General features: G+C 41.4%; 1 protein-coding gene across 1 annotated transcript; it reads left to right on the forward strand.

Moving 5' to 3' along the window:
* The first annotated feature begins 2,115 nt into the window (after positions 1-2,115).
* Arpp19 (cAMP regulated phosphoprotein 19) lies at positions 2,116-20,677 on the forward strand. The gene is made up of 4 exons (XM_051140183.1): positions 2,116-2,210; positions 2,396-2,452; positions 16,381-16,503; positions 20,488-20,677. The coding sequence occupies exons 1-4, from the start codon at positions 2,124-2,126 to the stop codon at positions 20,656-20,658; spliced, it is 438 nt and encodes a 145-aa protein (XP_050996140.1). The 5' UTR covers positions 2,116-2,123; the 3' UTR covers positions 20,659-20,677.
* The last annotated feature ends 3,957 nt before the right edge of the window (positions 20,678-24,634 follow it).

Raw genomic sequence — 24,634 nt, forward strand, 5'->3', positions numbered from 1 at the left:
GGACTGACTACTCTGAGGCAGGAAGGGGGACTGGCAGCGAGCCACTTTAAATTTTAGTGGCCCACTGCTCAAGGGTTAAACATAGTTCTCGGAGATGGTGATACAGTGGGCCCTAGGACTTGAGGGATTGGGGGAGGCAATGGGCTCCCCGCAGCTTGGGGAAGGCATCCTGTATCACACAGGGTTTGGGGCAGGGGGCAGCAGATAGCAGCCGGCTACCACCACAGCTTGGAGGTTGGCTGCTGCAGCCTGCTATGCTATGCATTGCTATGATTTGGGGGCAGACTACTGTTGTTGCCCAGGCTGAGGCTTGAGGCAGGGCACCAGGGAGCAGGGTGGTGGTGGTGTGCTCAGTGCCAAGGCTCCGGGGTATCTTCGCCCTGCCACCATCCCTACATTAGGTGTGCACTACAATTGGTTTGTGAACAAACTGAGCCATTCTCAAGGGATATCTTTGTCCGAGAGCTAGCTTCTTAAGCCCTTTTTTAAAAGGGTTTTTGAGACGGGGTTTCTCTGTGTAGCTTTGGCTGTCCTGAAATTTACTCCTGCAGACCAGGCTGGCCTCTAACTCAGAAATGCCCCTGCCTCTGCCTCCTAAATGCTGGGATTAATGGTCTTCGACAGCACCTGCTAGGCCAGCCCTTTTATCCTAAATTGTCAAGTAGTTGACTAATCCTTTCCTTCCTTCTTCAACAGAAACTCAGCATTACTTCTTTTGTTTTTCACATTGAAGTCTCAGTCAAGCCTTTCTGTGAGAGTCTACACCAAGCTGAGGTTGTGTCAGCTTGGCTGTTTTTGTTATCGTTGTCCTCCTAGTTTTCTTGGGCTGTGGTGGTGGCTTGTTTTAATTTATTCTTGAGACAGTGTGTCACATAGTCCAGGCTAGCCTCAAACTCAAGCTGAGGACAATCTTGAACTTCTTGATCCTTCTGCCTCTACCACCCCAGTGCTAGTTATACAGGCATGGTTTTATGTGGTTCTGGGAGTCAAACACAGGGACATGCATTGCAGCAACCGATCCATCTACTGAGCTAAGTCTCTCTCTCTCTCTCTCTCTCTCTCTCTCTCTCTCTCTCTCTCTGTGTGTGTGTGTGTGTGTGTGTGTGTGTGTGTGTGTGTGTCTCTGTCTCTGTATCTCTCTCTCTCTCTTTCTGTGTGTGTGTGTCTGTGTGTCTGTCTGTCTGTCTGTCTTTGTGTGTGTGTGTGTGTGTGTGTGTGTGTGTGTGTGTCTCTTTCTGCCTATGTGTGTGTGTGTCTGTCTGTCTGTGTATTTGTATGTGTTGTTATTCTGGTACTGTAGAGAATGAATGCAAGAATACGCACATGCTAAACAAACCCTCTCCCACTGACTGTGCCTCTTGATCCAGGGCCTCATTAAATTGCCCAAGGTGGCCTTTGATTTACACTATAGCCTAGGCAGACATGGACTTGCCATCCTTCTGCCTCAGACTCCCAGGCACCTTCTGATCCCTACTAGTTGAACATATAAGACCACCTTATCCCCAGATTTCTAAGGAACATTTCCCCGGAACCAAATGTGCCATAGCTATATGCTTAGTAGACTGACAAGCAGGTACGAAGAAAGCCATTGTAAGCCTGCCGTGGTGATGCACGCCTTTAATCCCAGCACCCAGGGAGGCAGAGACAGGCAGGAGGCCAGCCTGGTCTACAAAGCAAGTCCAGGACAGCCAAGGCTACCTATAGAAACCATGTCTTGAAAAATCGAAGAAGAGAAGAAGAAGAAGAAGAAGAAGAAGAAGAAGAAGAAGAAGAAGAAGAAGAAGAAGAAGAAGTTGTTGTTGTTGTTGTGCTGAAGCAAGGTGGAGGAACTGAGAAAGTAAAGGTGGTTGGGGTTAAGCAAAGCCCAGGTACTGCAGAAGACAGATCAAGCTGATGGGTTACTGAGAGGTCAGAGTAGTCTGGAAAGGAGGGAGAGAGGGAGGGAGGGAGGGGGAGAGAGAGGAGAGAGAGGAGAGAGAGAGAGAGAGAGAGAGAGAGAGAGAGAGAGAGGAGCGAGAGAGAGAGAGAGAGAGAGAGAGAGAGAGAGAGAGAGAGAGAGAGAGAGAGAGAGAGAGAGAGGGCGCTACAGATAAACTACAATTCCCAGGAAGCATTGTGCGTCCATGGCCGGAAGTGAGGTGAGGCGCGAGCCGCAACCTTTGAGGGAAAGGGGAAGTGCTTGGGCGTCGCAGGGCCGGAGGCGCGGGGATAGATAGGTAAGGGCGCGGCGCGGGAGTCTGGCGGGCCTGGGCTGCGGGAGCTACGGCGGGCGGGAGCCCGGGGCCCCGTGTCGTCACAAGGCGACAGCCGCCAGCCCGGCGGGCAGCGGGAGCGGCAGAAGGCGGAGGGCGGTCTTGCCCCACGGTAATCAGTTTTCTCCTGGCGACTCTTCTGCAGAAGGAGCACCATGTCCGCGGAAGTTCCCGAGGCAGCGTCGGCGGAGGAGCAAAAGGTGAGTGTGCGGGGACGGCTCGATGGGCCTGCGGGACCGGGAGTGGCGGGAGCCTAGGCTGGCGGGCCTGCGGGAGCGCGGCCTGGGGGAGGCCGCCCGGAGCCCTCCGCTGGCGGCACCACACACGGCGATCGACTCCTCCCGCACCCCCGGCCCCGGAGGGTTCAACTCTCTCCTGTGCCTCGGTGTGTCACCTAAGTATTAAGAGACAGCTAAGACTCCGGCTCTGGCTAAGAACTCAAGTTTTATAGTGAGCTTTTATTTGCTTAGGACGTGGTCTATACCCACCCACCCCACCCCACCCCACCCCACCCCCGCCCCGGAAGGGCTCGGACAACTTGTAAGCTTTGCTGCTAACTCTGAAGGCGGTGTCTCCATTCAGGCGGCGTTGCAGATCTAGGTTAGGATCGTGTGACCTTCCCCCCCCCCCCTTCCCCGTGATCTGTTCCTAAAACCTGTGGGCTTCAGTTTTCTCGTCCGTAAAGTCCTGGTAATAATGCCTGCTTCCCACTATGGCTTGTGAGGCCAATGTAAACACCTTTGGGTCAAAAAAAATGCTACCAGGTGGGGCTAGCATGTGGTACTTGATCAAAAGTCGAGAATTGTCAGCTCATTTGTATTTCTGCGATGAAGGAAAATGTGCTAGCACCTGTGCTGTGAGTATGAGACCTGTATGTTTATCCGGGGTAGTGCCCGCCCGCTCTCCATCATCATAATTCTGAGGCCTTGCAAAGAAAAGTCCTTGGTCTCGGTTTTTTGGGGGATTATTATTGTTGTTGTTGTTATTGTTATTATTGTTTATGGAGAGTTCCCAGCAAATTTTTCTTAAAAGTCAAACTGCACCTTTGATTCCACCACTCAGGCAGAAGTAGGCAGATCTCTGTGCGTTCCAGGCCAGCTGGAGCTACATAATGAGATCCCGTCTCAAATTTAATTAATTGATCATTTATATCGGTTGTAAAGGGGATTTAGTCTAATGTTTAAACACTGCTTATACTTAATGTTACACTATAGATTGGTGTTCTTTGCCCATTCCATATGTTCTTAATCGTGTTAAATTTTCCTCTATTATTTCTTCCATTGTGATAGTTCTGTTCTGATTGTAATTGTAAAATAACTGGTGAAAACAAGGATAATAAAAACAATAGAAAGTTACTCTGTTATTTGGATGCAAGAATGAATGTTTTTTGTTGTTGGGCTTTTTGTTTGTTTGTTTTGCTTTTTTTTTTTTTTTTTTTTTTTTTTTTTTTTTTTTTTTTTTCCTCTCCTTTTCTTTCTGCAGTAGGGCCTCTGGGGAAACCTAGGCAAGGGCTTTACCACTGAGCTCTACTCCTGGGGTCCCCCTCTATTTTCATGAGAACATCAAGAGAAAGAGATAATATGTGTGTACACAGCAGGCCCTTTCTGACTGACTAGCCACCCAGCCCCTATTTTGTCTTTGGAGACAAGGCTGGTGTAGCTCCCACTTGAGAGGATGGCCCGGAAACTATTGCTCCATTACCATGCTAGCCCAAACCTTCTTCTTGTTTGTCATTTTGAATGATTTCACTAAGTTGCCCAGGCTGGCCTTGTACCCACTTTAGTCAAGGCATCTTGACTGGTGACCCTCTAGGCTCAGACACCAAGTGGCTCAGGTTATATAAGCTTGTGCCATGAGGCCCAGCTGAGCAATGAATTTTTGAAGCCAAAAAGTGCATACAGTTTAAGGATTATGGTCTTAGTAATAGTCTTAAATATTACCTGTTCATATTGTACACTTTTTGGTGTGTTTATAATTGCTTTGAACTTAGGAACACAAAGCCCATGTCTGTCTTGTCTTGAATACACTTCAATGAAGCTCAGTTTTAACTTCATACATAATAATGTGTTAGGTAATTTTATTCTTTAAAAATGTATTGTGTTTTGGAGGGTTGTTTGGGTAGAGGTCAGAAAACAGCCCGCAGTGGCTGCTTTTCTCCATCTGCCACGCTCTCCTGGACTGGACTTGGTTTGTAAGGACTGCTGCCTAGAGCCCTGACCCACTGAGCCAGCTTGCTGGTCCCTGTGTCTTTATTGGTTTCTTGAGACAGGGTTTCTCTGTATAGCCGTGGCTGTCCTGGACTCACTTTGTAGACCATTCCGGCCTTGAACTCACTGAGATCCTCCTGCCTTTATCTTCCAGAATGCTGGGAAATTGCAAGCATGTGCCACCGAGCCTGGCTTGTTTAATTATTTTTTAGGCAGGGGCTTGCACTGGCCTTTAACTTGAAGTGATCCTCTGGCCTTAACCCCCCAAGTTCAAGGATTACAGTCCAACTGCCAACACACCCAGCTACAATAATTTATAAGACCTGTTAATATGTTGCCAAGTTTGAAGTATTGTTTCTAGAATATAAATACTGTTGATTAAAATAGCTTAATACAGGGCTGGAGCGATGGCTCAGTGGTTAAGAGTGCTACTGATTGATCATCCAGAGGACCTGGGTTCAATTCCTAGCACCCACATGGCAGCTCACAACTGTCTAACTCCAAGATCTGACACCCTCACACAAATGAATACAGGCAAAAACACCAATGTACATAAAATAAAATTAAGTAAATTATTTTTAAAAATAGCCTAATACAATACCTAATACCAGGGCTAACTTTTAAGGCTTTCTCTTTATTTTTTCTCTTTAAGCATTTTTTAAAGGCCCTTTGTTTATAGCTACTGTCATTAATACCAGTTAGAGGGTGTTGAGAATGTAATGCTCCTTTTTGAATTGAAGATTGGCGGTACACTTTTAAGTGCCTGTGTCATGGGTTCTGTCCTTAAACAGGAGAGAAATGTGCAAAGTCACTTCTATGTTCCTGTGAGCCAAATCACCTGTTTCTTCTATTTGGAAGAGGAGTTACATGACCTAAAAAGTTGATTATTGTCTCTGTGCCCAGTTGACCTTTCAGTTAAAGCCAAAGTATTCAGCTAAAAATGATTTTAAGGTTTTATAGTAAGTTAGCTTGTTGCCTTGAAAAGTTTAAAATAGTTGGACCCTGCATGGAGTAGGACAAGGTCGATGTTTCTACCCCTTATGAATGATGTACACTCACGTTTTAAGAAAAGAAATTCACAGACTAATGGAAATAAAATTAAAAAGCAAAATTTTTAAAACATCTGATAGGCTTTCCTCTAGTTTTAATTGGGATATTAATTAAATACGTGTGAGCATAACACTACACATATTGGTCTCTTTAATTTGTATCAGTCTTAAGCAGAAACACAAACAAAAGCAATCTATAAACTTCATTGTAGCTGGTATTGTGCTGAAACTAAATATCTAACATATTGATAAGTGGTAGCAGCTGTTAAAAGTTAACTATCCCATAGGCCATGTGACGCCTAAGTTCTCCTTTTAGCATAAATTACGAGGTCATTTAACTATTTAGAATTGACGACAGCTTAACATTTTAAAATTAGTTCTAGCCAGGCAGCTAATAATTCCAGCAGTCAGGAGGCAGAAGTGGTGCGAGTTCAAGACCAACCGGAGCTACATAGCCAAGTATAACAGAATGAGCTCATAGTGACACAGTATAAAACATTAGCTTTGACCTACTTTTTAAGATGCCAGTTGCAAATTTTCTAGAGATGATGATGATGATGATGGTGGTGGTGGTTATTATTTTGGGTTCTCTGAGATAGGGTCTCTCTGGGTAGCCCTGGCTGTCCTGGACCTGATTTGTAAACCACGCTGGCCTTGAATTCACATAGATCTGCCTGCCTCTGCCTTCCAGAGTGCTGGGACTAAAGGCGTGCTCCACCTCACCCAGCTTTATAGAGATTATTTTAATCAAACTAAGTTTAGTGCCTTAGAAAGACTAGCCAAAGTAGAGCTCTTAACTGAAATATTGTGTTCAAAGAACACCTGGCTGGAAAGATGGCTCAGTTGAAGAGCACTGGCTGCTCTTCCAGAGGATCTGGTTCAATTCCCAGCGCCTACATGGTAGCTCACTACCATCTGTAACTGCAGTTCCAGAGGATCCAGTGTCCTCTTCTGACTTCTGTGGGCACATGAGTAGTATACAGACATACATGCAGACAAAACGCACAAACTTTAAAATAATATATATTTCTAAAAGATACAGGTGGGGCATGATGGCACATACCTTGAATCTCAGCACACTAGAGGCAGAGGCAGGTGGATCTCTGTGAGTTCCACTAGGTCAGCCTGGTTTTAGAACAGCCAGGGCTAGCTAGCTCACACGCGCTCTTCCCCTCCCCCTCCCCTCAAAAAGACAAGCTTGGTGCTTTTGTGCATTGTGGAAGAGGAAGGGAACTGTTACATACAGTGTTTCAGTGTAAAACCTCTAGCCCTCTAGTTCCATTCTGGCTGCAAGTTCTTTCAAAGGCTGCCTGGAGGTGGACGGTGCTGGGTGACCTTGGACAGTCGTGTCTGAGAGTAAGTTTATCTGCCCTGATTATCTGTCACAGCACGAAGTCCAAGCTCACCAGCCTGATGTTCAGCCTCCTTTCATCACATTACTTGTTTCATCTTCCATAAGTCCTTTTTTTGCCCACATTGCTCTGCTCTATTCTTGATGCTTCCTTCTTGTGTGTCTAAATCCTACATGCTTTTTTCTTTAATCAGAATTATGCTTGATTACATGTGTCAAGAAAATGAAATTAGGACTTGTTTAAACAAGATAGAAGTTAGTTATTTTTTTTCTCTTGGCAAAGATGCACAAAAGGAGACTAGCCCAGGACTGAGAGAATGGTTCTAAGGTTTCCAGGATTTTTAGCACCTCAGCTCTTAATGTAGCATGGCTGTCCCAGTTTCAGACATCTTAAGCTCATTAAACCATGAGAAAGGGCACAGAGGGCAAACCCAAAAAGCCAGTATTCTCTTCCTCACAGGAGGCTCCTTAAATCTTACACATGACATTTATCTCTTATTAGCTGTTGTTTGTTTTAATGTCTATGGGTGTTTTGCTTGCATATGTCTGTGTACATGTGTGCTGCTTGGTGCCCTGGGAGGCCAGAAGAGGGCATCAGGTCACCTCAGAGTGGAGTTACAAGCAGTTGTTAGCCACCATGTGGGTGCTGGATCAACAGCCATTGCTTTTAACCACTGAGCCATCTCTCCAAGCCCACTCTGGTGTCTTATGACAAAACTTGCCCAATACATTTTTCTGAACATCCCTAATCGAATGTATCATCTGTTTCCATATGTCAGTATTTAACAGTAGATATAATAGCTTCCCCCCCCCCAGATTTTTAAAAATCATAGTTAATTTTAGTATTTTCTGGACCTATTTTGTTATTCCTTGCATCACTGGTAAGGTGAATAATGTTCTCTTTTTCAGATTTCTCTCTCTCTCTCTCTCTCTTTTTTTTTTTTTTTTTTTTTTTTTTTTTAAATTTGCTCAGCATAGTCTCTTATCTCAGACTAGCCTTGAACTCAAGATGTAGCCAAGGATGAATTTGAACTCCTATTGCATCTGCCTTCTGCGTACTGGGGTTTCAGTCATGTTCCTATCTTGTAGGAGGGATGACACCCAGGGCCTAGCGCGCGCTAGGTTTGATGGTCTACTACGGAGTTACAGCTCAAGCCCTACCAGCTTGTTAGATTGCTTCCGTTGTTTGTGCAGGATGTGTATGCTAAAACTTCTGCTGCATCAATATTCTCAAGCAGATGGTCAGCCTACCTATGTAGATTTTTTGTTTGTTTTATGGAAACAATTGAAAGACATTGTGTTGATTTTGGAGACTGAATGCCAAGCACTGGCAAATAGTAAGAATTTACAGGACAAAGGTCATTTTCTATAAATTGATAGCAGTAGTTGAGCCTTCCTATATCTTAAAAGGTCTGTTGGCCTTCGTTAATTCTACTTACTCAGTGCACTAGTGAGCATACTGCTCCGCAGACGGCACTTACTGCAGTGCTTAGGTTTTACTGCTGATGCTATGTAACTTAGCCACAGGCTAGAAAACGATGACATTCTGCTTACTAGAATATAAAATACTCATTTGGCTACCCCCATGACTAGAGATTGAACCTAGGACATACAGTACACATGTGAAGCAAGCACTACTGCTGAGCTACATCCCCAGGCCTAAAACTTTCCTGAAGGCCTGTTGCTACTGTTGGTGCTGCTCTGTTGGACTCCAGCTCTTAAATGCTTCTGTGTATGTATTCATGGCTAATACCCTAGTAACAAAGGGTTTCTAATGTATTCTAACAATAAAACTCACAAAAATACAAGTGTGAGTCTTAGTCTATGTTTACATTTGATAAAGATTAGGTTCTGTTCTATGTGTACACTATAGGAAGACAGTTGATGCTCTTCCCACCATTTGCTAAAAAAAACACTTAGTTATAAAAATATACTTTATTTTCATCACGTGTTGCTAAAATACAGAAACCTGTGACACAAGAGTATTTAAAGAATAAAATTTCAAAATCAGATTTGAATTTTTAAAACAATTTTTCTTCCTGAGTTTGATATTTCTTTTTAAGTTTTTTAACGTTTGTTATATTTTATTAGTGAGTGAGAGAATGAATGTGAGATGTGTGTGTGCTCACACCCATATATCACAGTGTATATGTGAAGAACAGGGAACAGCTGGGGAGTCTGTTCCCTCCTCTTACCATCTGGGACCCAGGGATTAAACTCAGGTCCTTAGGCTTGGTGACAAGTGGCCCCTTACTTTTGGGGGATTTTGGGGTGGGGGTTGACTTGATTGGTGATGGTTGGCTTGGTTGGCTATTTTGGTTTTCAAGACAGGATTTCTCTGTGTAACCCTGGCTGTCGTGTAACTTGTTTCATAGACTGGACTGACCTCAGAGATCCACCTGTCTCTCTCCTGAGTGCTGGGATTAAATTAAAGGCCTTGCCACCAAGTCTGTCTGACTTCTTAAAGACCTAATCTCACCTATCACATCCTGTCCTTGAACTTCCAATCATCTTGCGTCTACTTCACAGTGTTTGGGTTAGTGGTGTATGCCCAGCGTTTAAGCTACAAAAGCTCACCTGGCCTCAAACTTGTAATCTTGCTGGGAATTTTGGGACTGCCTGGCTCTTACTTTTTGTTGTTCTACAACTTTGTCTTTAGTAATTTCTCTTTTTGATCTAATTAGTCTCTTTGCTTATTGTCCCTCTCCCCTTCCCCGCCCCCCACTGTGGATTAAACTCAGGTCTTCTGTTTCCCAAGCAATTGATCTGCCACTAAATCAAGTCTACACACACATACACAGTTTGAGTGGGCCGTGGGCAGGCCCTGAACACTCACCATGAACTCCACAGACCCCTGAATGCGAGGAATGTATACATAGTCACACCTGATCGGGTCTTCCTCCCCGCCCCTCAAAGGATTTTATCAGGGACAGGTGAGATGGCTTAGAATGTTAAGGTTCTTGCCTCCAAGCCTGACAACTTGAATTTGATCTCCAGATCTCACATGGTGGGCTCTTGCAGGTTACCCTCTGACTTTCACACTGGTGTTGTTGAGACAAGTACATGCCCCACACGACATACATAAGTAAATAAATGTAAAAACAATTACTGGGAATTTAAAAAAATAAAACCAACTATTTGTAACATAAAATAAATATAAATACATGCATTCTGTTTTGGGAAGAGGCACAGCGAGGTCTCAGTAAATTTATGCAGTTTGACCCTCTCAAGTCGTCTCACTAGATGTATCTGCTGCCACACCCAGCTACTGATGTGTCTCTGGTACATACATGTGCTGCTTTCAAGACTTCTTTTCCTTGCCCGACAAGTTGAAAGCTGTTCGCATGGATTAACTTAGGAGAGACCAAGAGTTCTTAGGATCTGCCTAAAGTCAGGCAGAAATTATCCTTTGTAGCAGCAGAGTCCACAGTAACCAGCAGAACAGGCTTCTCTGCCCCTGGCACTGCTCATAGCTGAATTGGCAGAAATCATCCCCTAGGCCTTCCTGCCATGCAGTCAGCTCCAAGGGGGAGATTCTAAAGCCCAGGCTTTCACTCTGCAGCTTAGTAGGGAAGCTAGGTAAAACAGCCCTGTTCCTGAGTGGATTTCTAGTGCTGGTCAGGTTTTCTTCAAGGACAAAACATTGGTTGTCTTCAAACCCTATTGTGGTGCTGGGACCTACCTGCAAGGATCAGACACCTGTGTGCAGGTACACAGCACACAGGCTTGTACCTTATCATCATCGGGGACTAGTAAGTAGCACTTGCCATCCCATGCCCACCATGGGAGCTACACAGAGAGCAGGGCTTCTTTATTTTTCTTTTCTTTTCTTTCTTTTTGGTTTTTTTTTTTTTTTTTTTTTTTGGTTTTTGGTTTTTTGAGACACAGTTTCGAGACTGTCCTAGACTCACCCTGTAGACCAGGCTGGCATGGAACTTACAGTCACCTGCCTCTGCCTCCCAAGTGCTGAGATTTATTTCTTTTTGTTTTGTTTTCTGAGATAGGATTTCTCTGTAGCCTTGGCTGTCCTGGAACTCATTTCTGTAACCAAGCTGGCCTCTAACTCAGAGATCTGCCAACTTCTGCCTCCTGCGTGCTGGGATTAAAGGTGTGCACCACTTACAGGAAGGGCTTATTTTTTTCTCCGAGTTGAGGATATGATTTGTGATGGCTAAGAGTGTATGGCAATGTGAGCCAATGCATTTATAGCCAGGAAGCAGAGATGAATGTTGTTCGTCTTTCTTCCTAGCTACCCCCATATTTAGTGTGTGTGTGTGTGTGTGTGTGTGTGTGTGTGTGTGTGTGTGTACACACGTGTACAAGTGAGTCTATGTTGAGTGCACGCGTGATGCAGAAGAGGGAATCACATCCCTTGGAACTGAAGTGCCAAGTGTTTGCTGCATCATCACATGGGTGTTAGCATCCAAACTCCCAGTCCTCACAGCTGTATGACCTCTCTTAAACTACTGAGCCATCTCTGCAGTCTTTTCTTTCTTCCTTCCTTTCTTTCTGTTAATACAGTCTAGGCCCCCAGCCTATGAAATGATACTGACGACATCTGGGATAGATCTTGCCCCACCTAGTTATTTAATCCATATATAAACTCCCTTATAGATGTGCCTAGAGATTCTGGTTCCTGTCAAGTTTGACAGTCAGTATAAGCCATCAGGACTTCCAAATTATAAACACTTAAATTCTAAAAATACTATTTTGTTACATGGTTTTCTTTTTTGTCTCTCTCTCTCTCTTTTTTTTTTTTTTATAGCACTTGTAATTGAACCTGGGGCCCTGCCCATTTTTGGCAAATGCTCCATACTGAACCACACCCAGTCCTTTATTGTTGGCTGTCCCTCCTCCCCTCCCTCTCAGATGCTGAATTGTGAGCCCAGAGCCTCTGTGCTTTCTGACACAAGCTACATTCCTGGTCCATCTTTCTACCCCTTTATAAAAGACATCCAGGGTATAAGATTTAGCATGTGAATATATAACCTACTTTGTTTTATATTTCCTTTTAATCTCAAACCTTTTTTTTGTTTTTTAAGATTTATTTATTATGTATACGGTATTCTGTCTGCATTTGTGCCAGCAAGCCAGAAGAGGGCACCAGATCTCATTACAGATGGTTGTGAGCCACCATGTGGTTGCCAGGAATTGAACTCAGGACTTCTGGACTAGCAGACAGTGCTCTTAACCACTGAGCCATCTCTCCAGCCCTTGTTTTCATTCTTAGCTAAAGTAAATGTCCCAGAATATCTTTGATGTCCAAGAACCTGTAAGCACAGCAGATTCTGTGTCCTCTTCCATGTTTAGCGTAACTACAGGTATAAATTATATCACTTGATTTTTATTAAGAAGACAAGAACAAAAGCTACATATTTCAAACAGAAAGGAAGTGGCTTGAGGTGTTAGCTTATAATTTCTTGAAAGCGTTAGAAGAACAGAAGGGGAAAAGAAATGTTTTTAGTGACGGATTGAAAAGTGTCTCTGACTGTAGGAGTAAGTGCTGTCTGGAGTGTGCCTCTTCTAAGCTACTGCCATGAGCTACTGCTGCAGGAGCCACTGATTGTGGACACCCCACTGCAGGACCTCACAGGGGCCAGCTGCTCTGAAACAGCATGGTCAAGAGAAGAATGGGTTCTTTGCTCCCACACATTTTCATCTGCTATGGCTACCATTGGCTGTCTAATAGTAATGTAGTATGGGAAGTGTAGTTTTACCCTGCTAGTTGTACTGTTTGGGGAAGCATGCAGGGAAGAGGAAGAATAGCTAAATTCCAGCAACCACAGTGTCCCCTTCCAACCCACCCCATGTGTTTATGTCTCCATAAGCAAATCTGTACTTGTGGGCTGGAGAGATGGCTCAGAGAAGTTAAGAGCACTGTCTGTTCTTCCAAAGATCCTGAGTTCAATTCCCACCAACTGCATGGTGGCTCACAACCATCTACAATGAGATCTGGTGCCCTCTTCTGGCCTGTTGGCTCACATGCAGACAGAATACTGCATAAATAATAAATAAATCTTTTTTAAACATCTGTACTTATGTTAGAATGTCCAGCAATTTGAACTTACTGTATAAGATCCTAAGATGTCTGCATCTTTAGTAGGTTAAGAATGTTTTTGTATGGTTCATGAAAAGTTTTGTGGAAGTCTTGATAGTGCTTAACTACATTTTAAAGTATAGCTTGGTCCTGTCTTTTCCTATCTTTCCTACTCTTGTTGAATAGAGAGCAAAGTTTGAATTCATCTAGGAAATTGTACTGGCAAGGAAGTTGAAGAATTGGAATTAAAAACAAGGAAATCCTGAAATTTGTGGGCAAATGAAGTAGAACTAGAAATGATCATCCTGTTAACCCAGACCCAGAAAGACTCACATGGTAGATGCCCAAAAGGGATATTCCATGAAAGTCTTCACTTACCAGGTGATTGGGATAGATGCGGGGACTTCCTATTGGGACTCTAGATGAGAGAAGTACAGGGGAATGAGGAAATAGAAAGATCCAGAGGGTCCTAGAAACCTACAAGAACATCATGACAGGTGGATCTGGACCCAGGAGGGGTCTACTCAAACTACTGCACCAACCAAGGACAATACATGCAGTAAACATTGAACCCCTACTCAGATCTAGCCAATGGACAAGACATTCTCCACGGTTGTGTGGAGAGCGGGGACTGACTCTGACATGAACTCTGTTGCCCCAAATTTGACCACGTCCTCTTGGTAGGGAGGCCTGGTGGCACTCAAAGGATAAGCAGGCTACCAGGATGAGACTTGATAGGCTGTGACCATATGGTGGGGGAGGAGGTCCCCTTCGGTCTAGGGGAGGGGAGTAGGATGAAAAAGGGAGGGAAGGAGGGAGGGAGGAATGGGAAGATACAAGTGAAGAGATAACAATTGAGATATAATCTGAATAAATTAATTAAATAAAAACTTTTTTTAAAAGAGAAGAAGAAGAAAAACTTGGAGTCCCTTTCTTCTTCCTTCATCCCTCTCCTGCCTCTTCCCTCTCACTATCCTGCCCTTGTTTTGAGATGTGGTCTAATTAGTCTCAAACTCTCAAGCTCCTCGGTTTAAGTAGTAATTGAAAGAAGTGTGTTTTGGTTTTGGTTTTGTTTCGTGAGAAAGTGTCTCTATACATGTAGTTCCTGGTCTCTTTTTCCTTTTTTTCCTTGTCTGAGCATGGTTGCGGGTGCATGTGTGCTACATGTGACGGTCAGGAGGCAACTCTCAGCACTTAGTTCTCTCCGTCCACCAGCAGAGTCAGATGCAGCTCAGCTTGTCAAGTTTATGTAGTGAGCTCCTTTACCTGCTGCACAGTCTTCCTGGACCAAGAAAATCTGACTCTGGCTAAAAAGGTTTGGAAGTGCTAGGACTAAAGGCCAGCAGTTGATTTTGGCTTCTTTTCAATAAGCATTATATTAAATGGGCTAACTAGACAGGGAAACCCAAAATAGAGCCTTCCATCCAGTTTTGCTTTGAAATTGCAGCTCTGATAATATGAATGGGTTGCAGTAGATTCGTGGTGAAGACTGACCTAGCCACTAGATGGCGCTAAGGTTCTGTCTAGCATACCTTGCAGTAGACTGCACTCCTTATTTTTTGCATTAACTCTCCAGCTTTACATAGTAAGACAAAATCATTTTTAAAATCAGGTTTGAAAAACTCCTTAAAGAACTGCCCTAGCACTCAGAAGGCAGAGGCAGGTGGATTTCTGTGAGTTCAGGGTCATCTTGGTGTATAATAGTGAGTTTTGTGCCAACCAGACCTCTATAGTGAAACCCTGTCTCAAAGGCAAACAAAAATAAAAAACCTCCTTCAAGAATGATGATGTTGCAGTTACTTTTTTTGTCTAGACGTGAGCATATGACTAGGATTGAGTACCAGCGAAGGTAGTGGGCTTGTGAAGGCTTAGCTTTTTGTTGTTTTGTTGGTTTTTTTGTTTTGTTTTTTCCAGATAGGGTTTCTCTGTGTAGCCTTGGCTGCCCTGGACTCACTTTGTAGCCCAGGCTGTCCTCGAACTCACAACGATCCACCTGCCTCTGCCTCCCAAGGGCTGGGATCACAGGCGTGCACCGTGGCACTTGACTTAGCTTTTAAATGTGACAATGGTAAGGATAAGCAGCGTGTTGACATGCTTAGGCACTGAAATATATCCAGGGTTCATGTTGTATTGAACTCTGTATATTTTCTGGAAAAAAAAATTCATTACTTAGAGTCTTATATCTGCTATTTTGAGGGAAAATCAGCACCTTTCCCCTCAAAATCCTCTAAGACATAAACTGGGGTAAAGAGAGTTGTTGAGGGTCAAGTGTTGATAATACATAAAGTGAACAGAATATGTATAAATTAATTTTGAGGAAAATTTACAGAAAATGCGTGAGATTAAAAACATTCCCAGGTAAATTATTTACTTTCTATATAAGAACAGTTGGTTTGACATTTATAGATTTAACATTTCTGCTGTTTTACCTCATAAATAATTTTAGAGACTCAAAATGTGTCAAAGTGTGATTTTGTCAGTTCAGAGAAATGAGTCTGATAACTAAAAGTGTCCTTGCCAGCTGTCCAGCCTCCCATCTCAGGAAACCTAAATTCTTTCCTGTAAAATAACATTTCAGGATTACAAAAATATTTCAAATTACAGAAGAACATGTACTGAGTCAAGATAGGTGTTTGAGAAAATGTGTTTAAGATGATGAGAGGGACCAGGGTATAACCAAGTGCTAGAGGATTTAACTAGCACTCATGCGCCCCTGTGTTTAACTCTTAGCACCGGGGGGGGGGGGGGGCATTTAATGACAGTCTTTTCAGAAAGCAGGCTTTGATACCTGAAGTACGTGATCTTTTGACATGAACAGAATTTTCTCTTGTTGGTGGTGGGAGGCAGGAACTTACTCGCTCTAGGATGGCCTTGGAGTTGCTGTAGTCACCCTGACTCAGATTCCTGGCTGCTGTGGCTACAGGCCTGAGCAGTCGCACCCAGCCAGGGGTGAGGATTGATGAGCTTACTTCTTCCCTTTACAGATAGCAAGGTCTTCTGAATTAATTTAGTTAGCAAAAGTATGCTAATATTTGGGCTGTTGCTAATGCCTAGTGAAGAGTTTAAAATCATGCATGGTTTTAAATAAGTGGAAAATAAAAAAGATCTTTGAGATTTTTGATAGTATTAGGAAAATTCTCTAAATATAGACAAAGAGCTGATGAGCTCCATAGAAGGTGACTAACTAAAAATGTATTATACATGACTGGAAAGTAACTGCAAGCAAGACTCGAGAGCTGAGCTGTCTCGGTATTTTTATCCTGTGTGTGGGGTGTGATACATGTTTCACAGCTATAATAGAGCGATCACATGGACGGTAGAGAAAAAAAGATAGAGGCGTTTGAAAGGTTCCTGTGCTTGATTTCTCAGTCAGAGGCTGTATTACTTGGCGTTCAACGACGAAAACCAGAATCTAGATATTCAAAGTTGAATTATTTTCAACAACTCAGTTGTAACCGAAATAATTTACTTGAAATTATTTCAGGAAATGGAAGATAAAGTAACTAGTCCAGAGAAAGCTGAAGAAGCAAAGTTAAAAGCAAGGTACCCTCACTTGGGACAAAAGCCTGGCGGCTCTGACTTTTTAAGGAAACGATTGCAGAAAGGGGTAAGTTGTTGAGTGTCTTCACATGTTTTCCTGTGAGCTCAGGGTGCTGACAAACTGACATGGATGTCTGTGTTTTTATCTCTGTACTTCCAGGTAGGTGTGTCTGTCTTAGTCGATATTTTCCATGGTTCCTACCATAAATATATATATGTAAAAAGAAGCAATTTTAAGGTTTAAAATTAAATTATAAAGTATTTCAATATGTAGCATAATATAGTTGATAATGTAAAAGAGCTCTTGTAACCACTACCTTTCTGTAATACAGATATTTTGTCATCTTTGTAAGAATGTAAAAGTAGATATAATTCAAACCTACCCTGTATTTTCTTTGTGTCCCCTTTTTTTCTTCTCTTAGCATTGAAATAGTAGTGCTACTTGGTTTTGTTGTTGTTTGTTTCCTTTCCTTTCTTCTGTTTGAAAAAAAATGGAGAAAATTATAATTAAAACACACTTGAATTCTTTATCATATAGGTATCAAGAGAAAGAAAGTATATGTAAAAGACACTGTATATGATGCTAGCTTATGCTTCTCTTTAGGTAAATACCTTAAGTATATTGGTATCTGCTACTTGTACAAAAAACAAGTCTGTGGGTGTGCACCATAGTTACATATGGACTGTCTTCTCAAACTCAAAACAGTGATTTTTAACAAGTGATTTTTAAAGATATCAAATAATTTTTTATTTCTTATTTAAATAATGTTCTTTAACATTAAGAAAAGAAAAAATTCACATCTTTCAAATAATAATATAAAGAATTATGTTATATATAGAAAATGCAGATTTTAATAGGAAAATTATTCTAAAAATCAGGGGCCTTAAAAACATTAGCATAACTCTAAATAGAGAAATTTAACAGAGGAACTATAACTGTTAAAACAAAAGGTATTTATATTTATGATAGAAATAAAAATTTAGATTTAATGATACTAAATTCATTCAAAGTGAAAAAATATTTAGAATAATTCTTGTTGGTAAGCTTGAAATTGAGTGTAACTAGTGTATCATTTGTTTGTATAAACATTAAAATCATTGACTCTTAATTTTGAAAATATTTTTGTAAGAACATGGAAGTATTCACATTCTTTGACTGATCTCTTATAATGAGAGGATATTCAGTATGGGGGAAGTCTTCAGACAGGAAGCTGTTTTCCCCATACAGCTTTTACTATAATTAGAAGCTGCACCAATGCTCAGTGTCAGAGAGGTAGTTAATAAGTTATAATGAATCAATAAAATAAAATACGTGGTTCTTTAAAAATATGATTGCAAGGATCATGTAAGTAGAAATAGCAAAGAGAACTGCATTTATTAAGAATCCAGGGATAGGTACGTAGAATGCACATGTACTGTCTACTTACAGAGCTGTAGCCTTAGGTGTATTTTCAGCTATGACATAATCTTGTATAATCCTGAGCATTAGATTCCTGTTTGCACTTCAGTGGTTTTTAGTATTTAGGAAGTGGTTTCTTCACAGCAGAATTAATGGATCTTAAAGTTGGTATCATACATGTAAATGGTTGTAAGTGCAGCAGATGACACTTGAATCAAATAATTATATAGAATTTGAGATGTGAATATTTTAAGATTCCTTATTTCCCCAAATTGTCAATAAATAAGCTTTTCTTGTTGTTCTAGAATTTTTAAAAAGTCTGAGATACAAGGCTCTAGGCCCCAGTTTTCCTTTGTCATAATAGCTGACAAGCTAAAAGACTTAGTTTCTGCATTATTTGAGAGGGTTGAATATCTTTCAGTTACTGTATTAGGTCTGTATCATACCGGCAGGGGCAGGTGTTATAAAATTAACATTATATAATATTTTCACTGGGCCTTTAACAATAAAGCCATGTACTTGATTTATATCAAATTCACAAAGGAGTTGAACAGTTCAGCCTGTGATTTTCTATATTTGTACCAAGACCAAGACTAATAAACATGACTTTGCAGTTGTCATGTTAAGTGGTCACATACATATTGTCAGTGCTGGAGGTTTTAGTGGGAAGTCGAGTGTGGTGGCAAGCATGTAATGCCAGCACTTGGGGTGAAAAAGCAGGAGGGTCAGGAGTTCCTCTGATACATAGCAAGTTAGAGTTTGAAGCTAGCCTGGGCTAAATGAGATATTGTCTCAAATAAACAAGTGAATAAATAAATAAAAGTGTATGTGAAGAGAGGCTCTTATAAGGTTGCCTTCTATCTAAGGTACGTTTTATCAGGTTTTAAGGGGTTTGTTCTGCTTGAAGCAGGGTTTCCTCCTAGCTCACACTGGCCTGGAGTTTACTATGTAGCCCGAGCTGGCCTCACACTTGTACTGATAATTCCTGCTGTACAGACTCCAAATTTCAGGATTGTAGAAAGTAGTTAGCATACATGGCCAGTTTTAGATTTTTTGTTTTGTTTTGTAAACTCATGAAGTTTAGAAATTGCTAAATAGCTAATACCACTGCTAGACTATGTCCATTGACTCCTGAGCTGAGACACATCCGTCTCCTTTGCTGTCAGTGTCAGCTCTGCTCCCTTGTAGCCGTCTTTGTTCAAACTGAGCTGCACTGTCTTCATAGTAACATTCCTTTTGCTCATTATCTATGGAGAGTTTTGTTGTTTTGTTCTAATGATCAGGCAGTGATTATATATATATATATATGTTTAACTTCGAGCCATGGTAGAAAATAATTATTTTTCTTTACAGCAGATCTCAATATGCAGTTAGATAAGACCCTTTTATGATTAACTTTTTCTTAGTTTAAAATAGTTCTAGTTAAAAACTGAGTTTATTAAAATGTAGGAAATTGTACAGTGCTTAGGCTCTTGGTACCAAGCCTGACAGCCTTAACCTTAGTTCAGTGCCCAGGACTCAGGAGGTGGGAGGAGGGAACCAACTTCTGAAAGTTGCCTTCTGACCTCTACATATGCTCTGTAGCACACATACCCACCCACTAAATAAGTAAATGCAACAAAGACTTGTTTTAATTTGTACAGTGTTAAATTTCTTACTTTGTATGTACATTAAGTAAAGGAAGAAATTTACTAGGCTGCTTTGTTGTCCAGATGCCAACCAGTAAAAGAAGCAGTGCTCCATTTTCCCTTTTAAAGACAGGGTGTCATGTCATTGAGTCAAGCCTGAATGTCTGTTCTCCTGCCCTCCACTTTCTGAGTGCTGGGGTTCCAGGTGTGCCCGCACATACTCAGATATAAGCAGCTTCTTGAGTTGGGGGACATAAGAATTCTATACCTGTTTTACAACTTCAGAAGTACCTGGCCCACATTTCATTGTAACCGCTCCATATGAAACTTGTACAATGCTATCTGAAAAGTAGTTTCTAATCATAGACCATTGGCCATAGGCCAGATCTGGCTTATCAAATAGTCAGGGTGAGCCAGCCAGTGAGACCTGTTCATTCAACAGCCATACACTAAGCTGAGTCCCAGCTACTTTATTTATCCAGGCCATTGTTTCATCACTGCATTATTTTCTTTTGCCAAACTCAGATTTTAGTGACTACAGCATCTGTGATTTTAAAAGTTATGATGGTTGATTTGCTTGATCAATTTTTATGTCTTGCTAGCTCATGATACATTAGCTTGTTTATAGTAGACATCCAATAAAAATCAGCTAAACATGATGGATATAAGCCAGAACTCAAGCAAATTCATCTGCGTTTGCCTGTAGACTATCCTGAGTTTGCTCTTCAGCTGTCACCAGTTTTTCAAATTATTTATTTTATGTGCATTGGTGGTTTTGCCTGCATGTATGTCTGTGTGAGGGTGTCAGATGCCCTGGAACTGGAATTGCAGACAGTTCTGAGCTGCCATGTGGGTTCTGGGAATTGAACCCAGGTCCTCTGGAAGAGCAGCCAGTGCTCTTAAAGCATCACAGATTTATCATGGTTTTAGAGGGCTGTGGTTTCTTTATTCTTCCAACCAAAATCAGTCTAATGGTAGCAAAGAACTTTAAAACTCTAATACAGTTTTCTGTTTTTGTTTGCAGCAAAAGTATTTTGATTCTGGGGACTACAACATGGCGAAAGCAAAGATGAAGAACAAGCAGCTTCCCGCTGCAGCCCCGGATAAGACAGAGGTCACTGGTGACCACATCCCCACTCCACAGGACCTTCCTCAGCGGAAACCATCCCTGGTTGCTAGCAAGCTGGCTGGCTGATTAAAAGAGCTGAACTGCATGAGTCCTCTAATGTCTTTTATTTCTGCTTACTACGTTATTTACCCTCTTTCTGTTTCCTTTCACTCACTACGTCCTTTGAGACTGACAGCTTTGCAGGCAGTGGCAGTGTGCTACTATTGTAAAGGAGCATACATGTGTAGACGTTTTGGTTAGTTTCATGGTGCACTGATGCAAAGGACATGTAATGGCAGCATAAGTAATTGGCATGACAATAATTGTACATACGGCCTAACTGGTGTAAGGCTGGCTCCAACAAGTAGCGAGTAAGTTTTACAGCTTTAATGCTCTGGCTTTCCTTACTTCCTCATAGTTACAGCTTTGTATGTTACTCTTATTTAATAGAACTTCTGTTGTATTGATGTCTTCTGTATTTCCCTTTTGAATTTTGTAAGACAAGTTTAAGACCACAAGTTGGAAGACAAGTCACATAATTCAAACACAAGTAAATGGGCTGCAAAAGATTTGAATAACTGCTTGGACTTGATGGCCTTAAACCTGCTGTTACAGCTTTAACAAGAGCATCTTACCTGGGCGATATTTGCCCGTTCTGGTGTGGCTTGTGTGAGTCCAGTGCTTACCAGCTAGTACTCTTCCTCGGTTCTACAGTGTGGGGACAGCTTTCTTTGTTGAAGACATGAATGGGTGTGCATGTGCACTGACTATTGCATTCACTTTTGTGCCATTTTTGTAAATACAATAGTTTTGCACAACCTTTTACAAATGTCTGTATTAATTTCATCATATTAGAAAGTAGATGATGTGCCAACCGGAAGCACAAGAATTCCTACACAAATCTGCCTGCCATTACTGCTTTTGTATAAGAATAGTTTACAGTCTTGAGTTTATTAGAATACCAAACTGAAGTATACTCAGCCTGCTACAGAGTTAAGCTTTTTCATTTGTTTCTAATATTCATGACTTTCAGTGGCCTTGTACAAATATGATATGTTGCTTAGGCATATCTTTTGTTCTATGCAGGACATTTCATTTTGACTTTTACAAAAAAAAATCATAAAATTTATATAAATTTTCTTAATGTAGAAACTTTTTACTTCCACACTCAACTTTGGGGATACTAAAGTAAAAGGCTTGCGTTCTCTGCCTTCTATTTTCTTCTCAACCCCCATCTTATCTTTTCTTTACTTTGCTACTGTGACTTGTATTGGGCTGTTCCATTTATATAAAAGCATATGTGTCTGTCTTTACTTTTTAAACTTGCTTAAATAAAAGGATTTTTGTGGGTTTTGTTATGCTGAGGATCAGAGCACTGCCTCACATGTGCGTAAAAAGCACTGGCCACAGAGCTGCACTCTTATCCCTAAGAGAACTTTAAAGTGAAGTGAGTAGTTGAAAAGATCGGTCTGGGAAACTATGTCAAAATAAGCTGAATTCTGGTAAATAACATTAGATAATTAGGATGATCTAGGAGAATTGGGCTTACAACAATTGGTGATTTATATATGATAGGTAAAACGCTAAACTATTTAGGTATCTTCTATATGTGTTATTTTAATAAAATATCAATTTATTTCTACTTGTGGTTTATGTGTTAGTGGGAGCATTAGCAGACTTCACTGGGACACATTTACTGTTAGAGCTCTCCCCTAGGATGTCAGGCCGTAGCATATTGAGCAGCAGCAGCAGTGGCAGCAGCCTGAGCTGATACAGTTCTTCCTCTTCATCTTGGGCTGGGATAAGGCCTATATACCTACCTATGGAATCCAGGCATCATTTGTATTATGGCTCCATTTGTGTGCCTGCTTTCCCATGGTTCTACACTAGCAATTGGTCCTGCTTCACTCAACCTGAGGCAGAGAAGCAACACTTTACACTCCACCTTGGCAGTTTTACAGCTCAATTCTATGTAGATGCATTTGCCCTGAGCAAATGGGTTATTCTGTAGGATGTGCAGTTCACCATGGGATTGCTATCTAGCCTTCGTTGTTTTTCTTCATCCATATTTGCAAGCCCATCACCATTAAGTTCAAACATTAGCTAGATGAATCCGAGATAAGAGTGACCGTGCTCTTCCTGAATACCAGACTAAATCTGTGACAAGTAACACCTGCTTGAGTTTTGATTTATAAAGTAGGACACTGATAGTTAACCTACCTCATGACTTGAGGATCTGTGAGATACTAAGTGCCCCCAAATACACTATCACTATATTCATCAAAAAGTAAATGTCCTCACTAAACCAACCTGCCTTCTATAAAGTAGCAGTGCTTAAATACAATCTCAGGATTTTCCACAAGGAAAGACCTGCTAAGGGTGTGTGTAGAGCTGTGTGGCTTCCATTGGTGCTTAAGAGAAGGTCTTTACATTTTCCTGGTTTTTGTTCTGCTTCAAAACTTAGTTGCAGATACTTTTGCAGGCTCTGGTCATAATATAGTGAAGATTTTGATGAACTGAGCTAAGTTGTCCATTTCTATGTCAAACTTGTGTCTGAGGAATGACTAATTTTAATCTTAGAGTAAACTGAAGTTGATAAAAATACTAAAGAGAAAATGGCTAAAGTCTAAATCTGTTTTGTTCAGTAGTTGATACGAGAAGCATCTTGGAAGCTCTGTCTGACTAACAGTTGCAGCTTGTGTCTAGTTGTAATAGCATCTGGATGGATTGGAGGGAACATGTTTATAGTCTTGTTACATGAGTTGTTAGAGACTCCTGTACCGCTCGCTGGTCTGGAAATATGTCCAAACTATTCAAGGCAGTCATGACAAGGCCTCTACTTGTTATTACTTCCACAGTTAGAACTAGTTGCTCTTTTTACTTGATGCAACCAAAGTATACCTCTGAATATGTATTGGTAGTCATTACTGAGTCAGACTTGTTTTTTTTTTAACCTGAATATCACAAAGTCTTATCAAAGCTGAACTACCAACCCAAACTCTGCTCTAAACTTAGTGTTTGATGGTCAGAAGCAGGTAGCCTATGGAAAGAGCTGTTCTGAGTGGTTACCAAGGCCTTGTCTGTGATGGCCTCGTCACATTCTCCAACATTCAAACTCATTACTTCATTGTAACCCGATTCCCTCACTATGTCCACCCCAGGGCCCACTGTAAGAACTGATATTTTCTAAAGCACCGTGTTGATCCCACCTGACATGCACTGCCAGGCTTACCTGGCTCTTTCTCCTATTTGTCACTGCGACTTTTAGAAACTGGGATCAAGGGAACCTGTGATGTCTCGTTTATAGATGACAATTGGATACTCTTAGTAGTTCCAGCCTTCCAAGTAGGGAGACCTGTGGGTTTCGTTCTGTAAATTCCGGGTGGTGGTGAAACCCATAAATTTATGTTTGTATGGTGTTGATCAACTAAATAGCAGTAAAAACATCTAACTCCTTTAGTCCCATGCCCTCAGATCTGTCACTGCATCCCCACCATTTGATACGCAGTAGGACACTGCCTGTGTGCAAAGGGCCAACATAGTTGCCTTTTCTTGTTAAAGATGTCTGTAGAGTTGGCGGTTAATGCTGAAGTTTGTCAAATAGCCCTTCCAAACATATACTTGTAAAATACACCCAAAATAAATGGATCTACCTAATTTTTATTGATTTTAATATGAAGTTTTGTCTTCTTTGTTAAAGTTTTCCAGTATGTTTTCTGAAGTATTGAATACAGAAATGACTTGTAGTCAGGTGTGGTGACACACGCCTTTGATCCCAGCACTTAGGAGGCAGAGGCAGGTGGATCTTTGTGAGTTTAGGGCAGCCTGGTCTACAAATACAGAGAAACCTTATCTTAAAAAACTGAAAAAAGAAAATTACTTGTAATCTTAGATTTTGGCTTAACTTAAATATGTTAATGAAACTCTGCTGTTATCATGTGTACAGAATGTTCTAGTACAGTAGTACTGAATACAGAAAGAGACAAGACAGAAACAAAGTTCTGGGAAATCTCCAGGGCTGAGCATATAGCCTAGTTGGTAAGAGTGCTTGCTTGACATGCAC

This window comes from Acomys russatus, chromosome 32 (genome assembly GCF_903995435.1).
Source record: "Acomys russatus chromosome 32, mAcoRus1.1, whole genome shotgun sequence".
Classification (NCBI taxonomy): domain Eukaryota; kingdom Metazoa; phylum Chordata; class Mammalia; order Rodentia; family Muridae; genus Acomys; species Acomys russatus.

Coding starts and splice junctions, on each gene's coding strand:
- Arpp19 (XM_051140183.1), top strand. CDS start 2,124: ATGGCCGGAAGTGAGGTGAGGCGCGAGCCGCAACCTTTGAGGGAAAGG. Junction 2,211..2,395: donor AGGGCCGGAGGCGCGGGGAT/AGATAGGTAAGG, acceptor CGACTCTTCTGC/AGAAGGAGCACCATGTCCGC. Junction 2,453..16,380: donor CGTCGGCGGAGGAGCAAAAG/GTGAGTGTGCGG, acceptor AAATTATTTCAG/GAAATGGAAGATAAAGTAAC.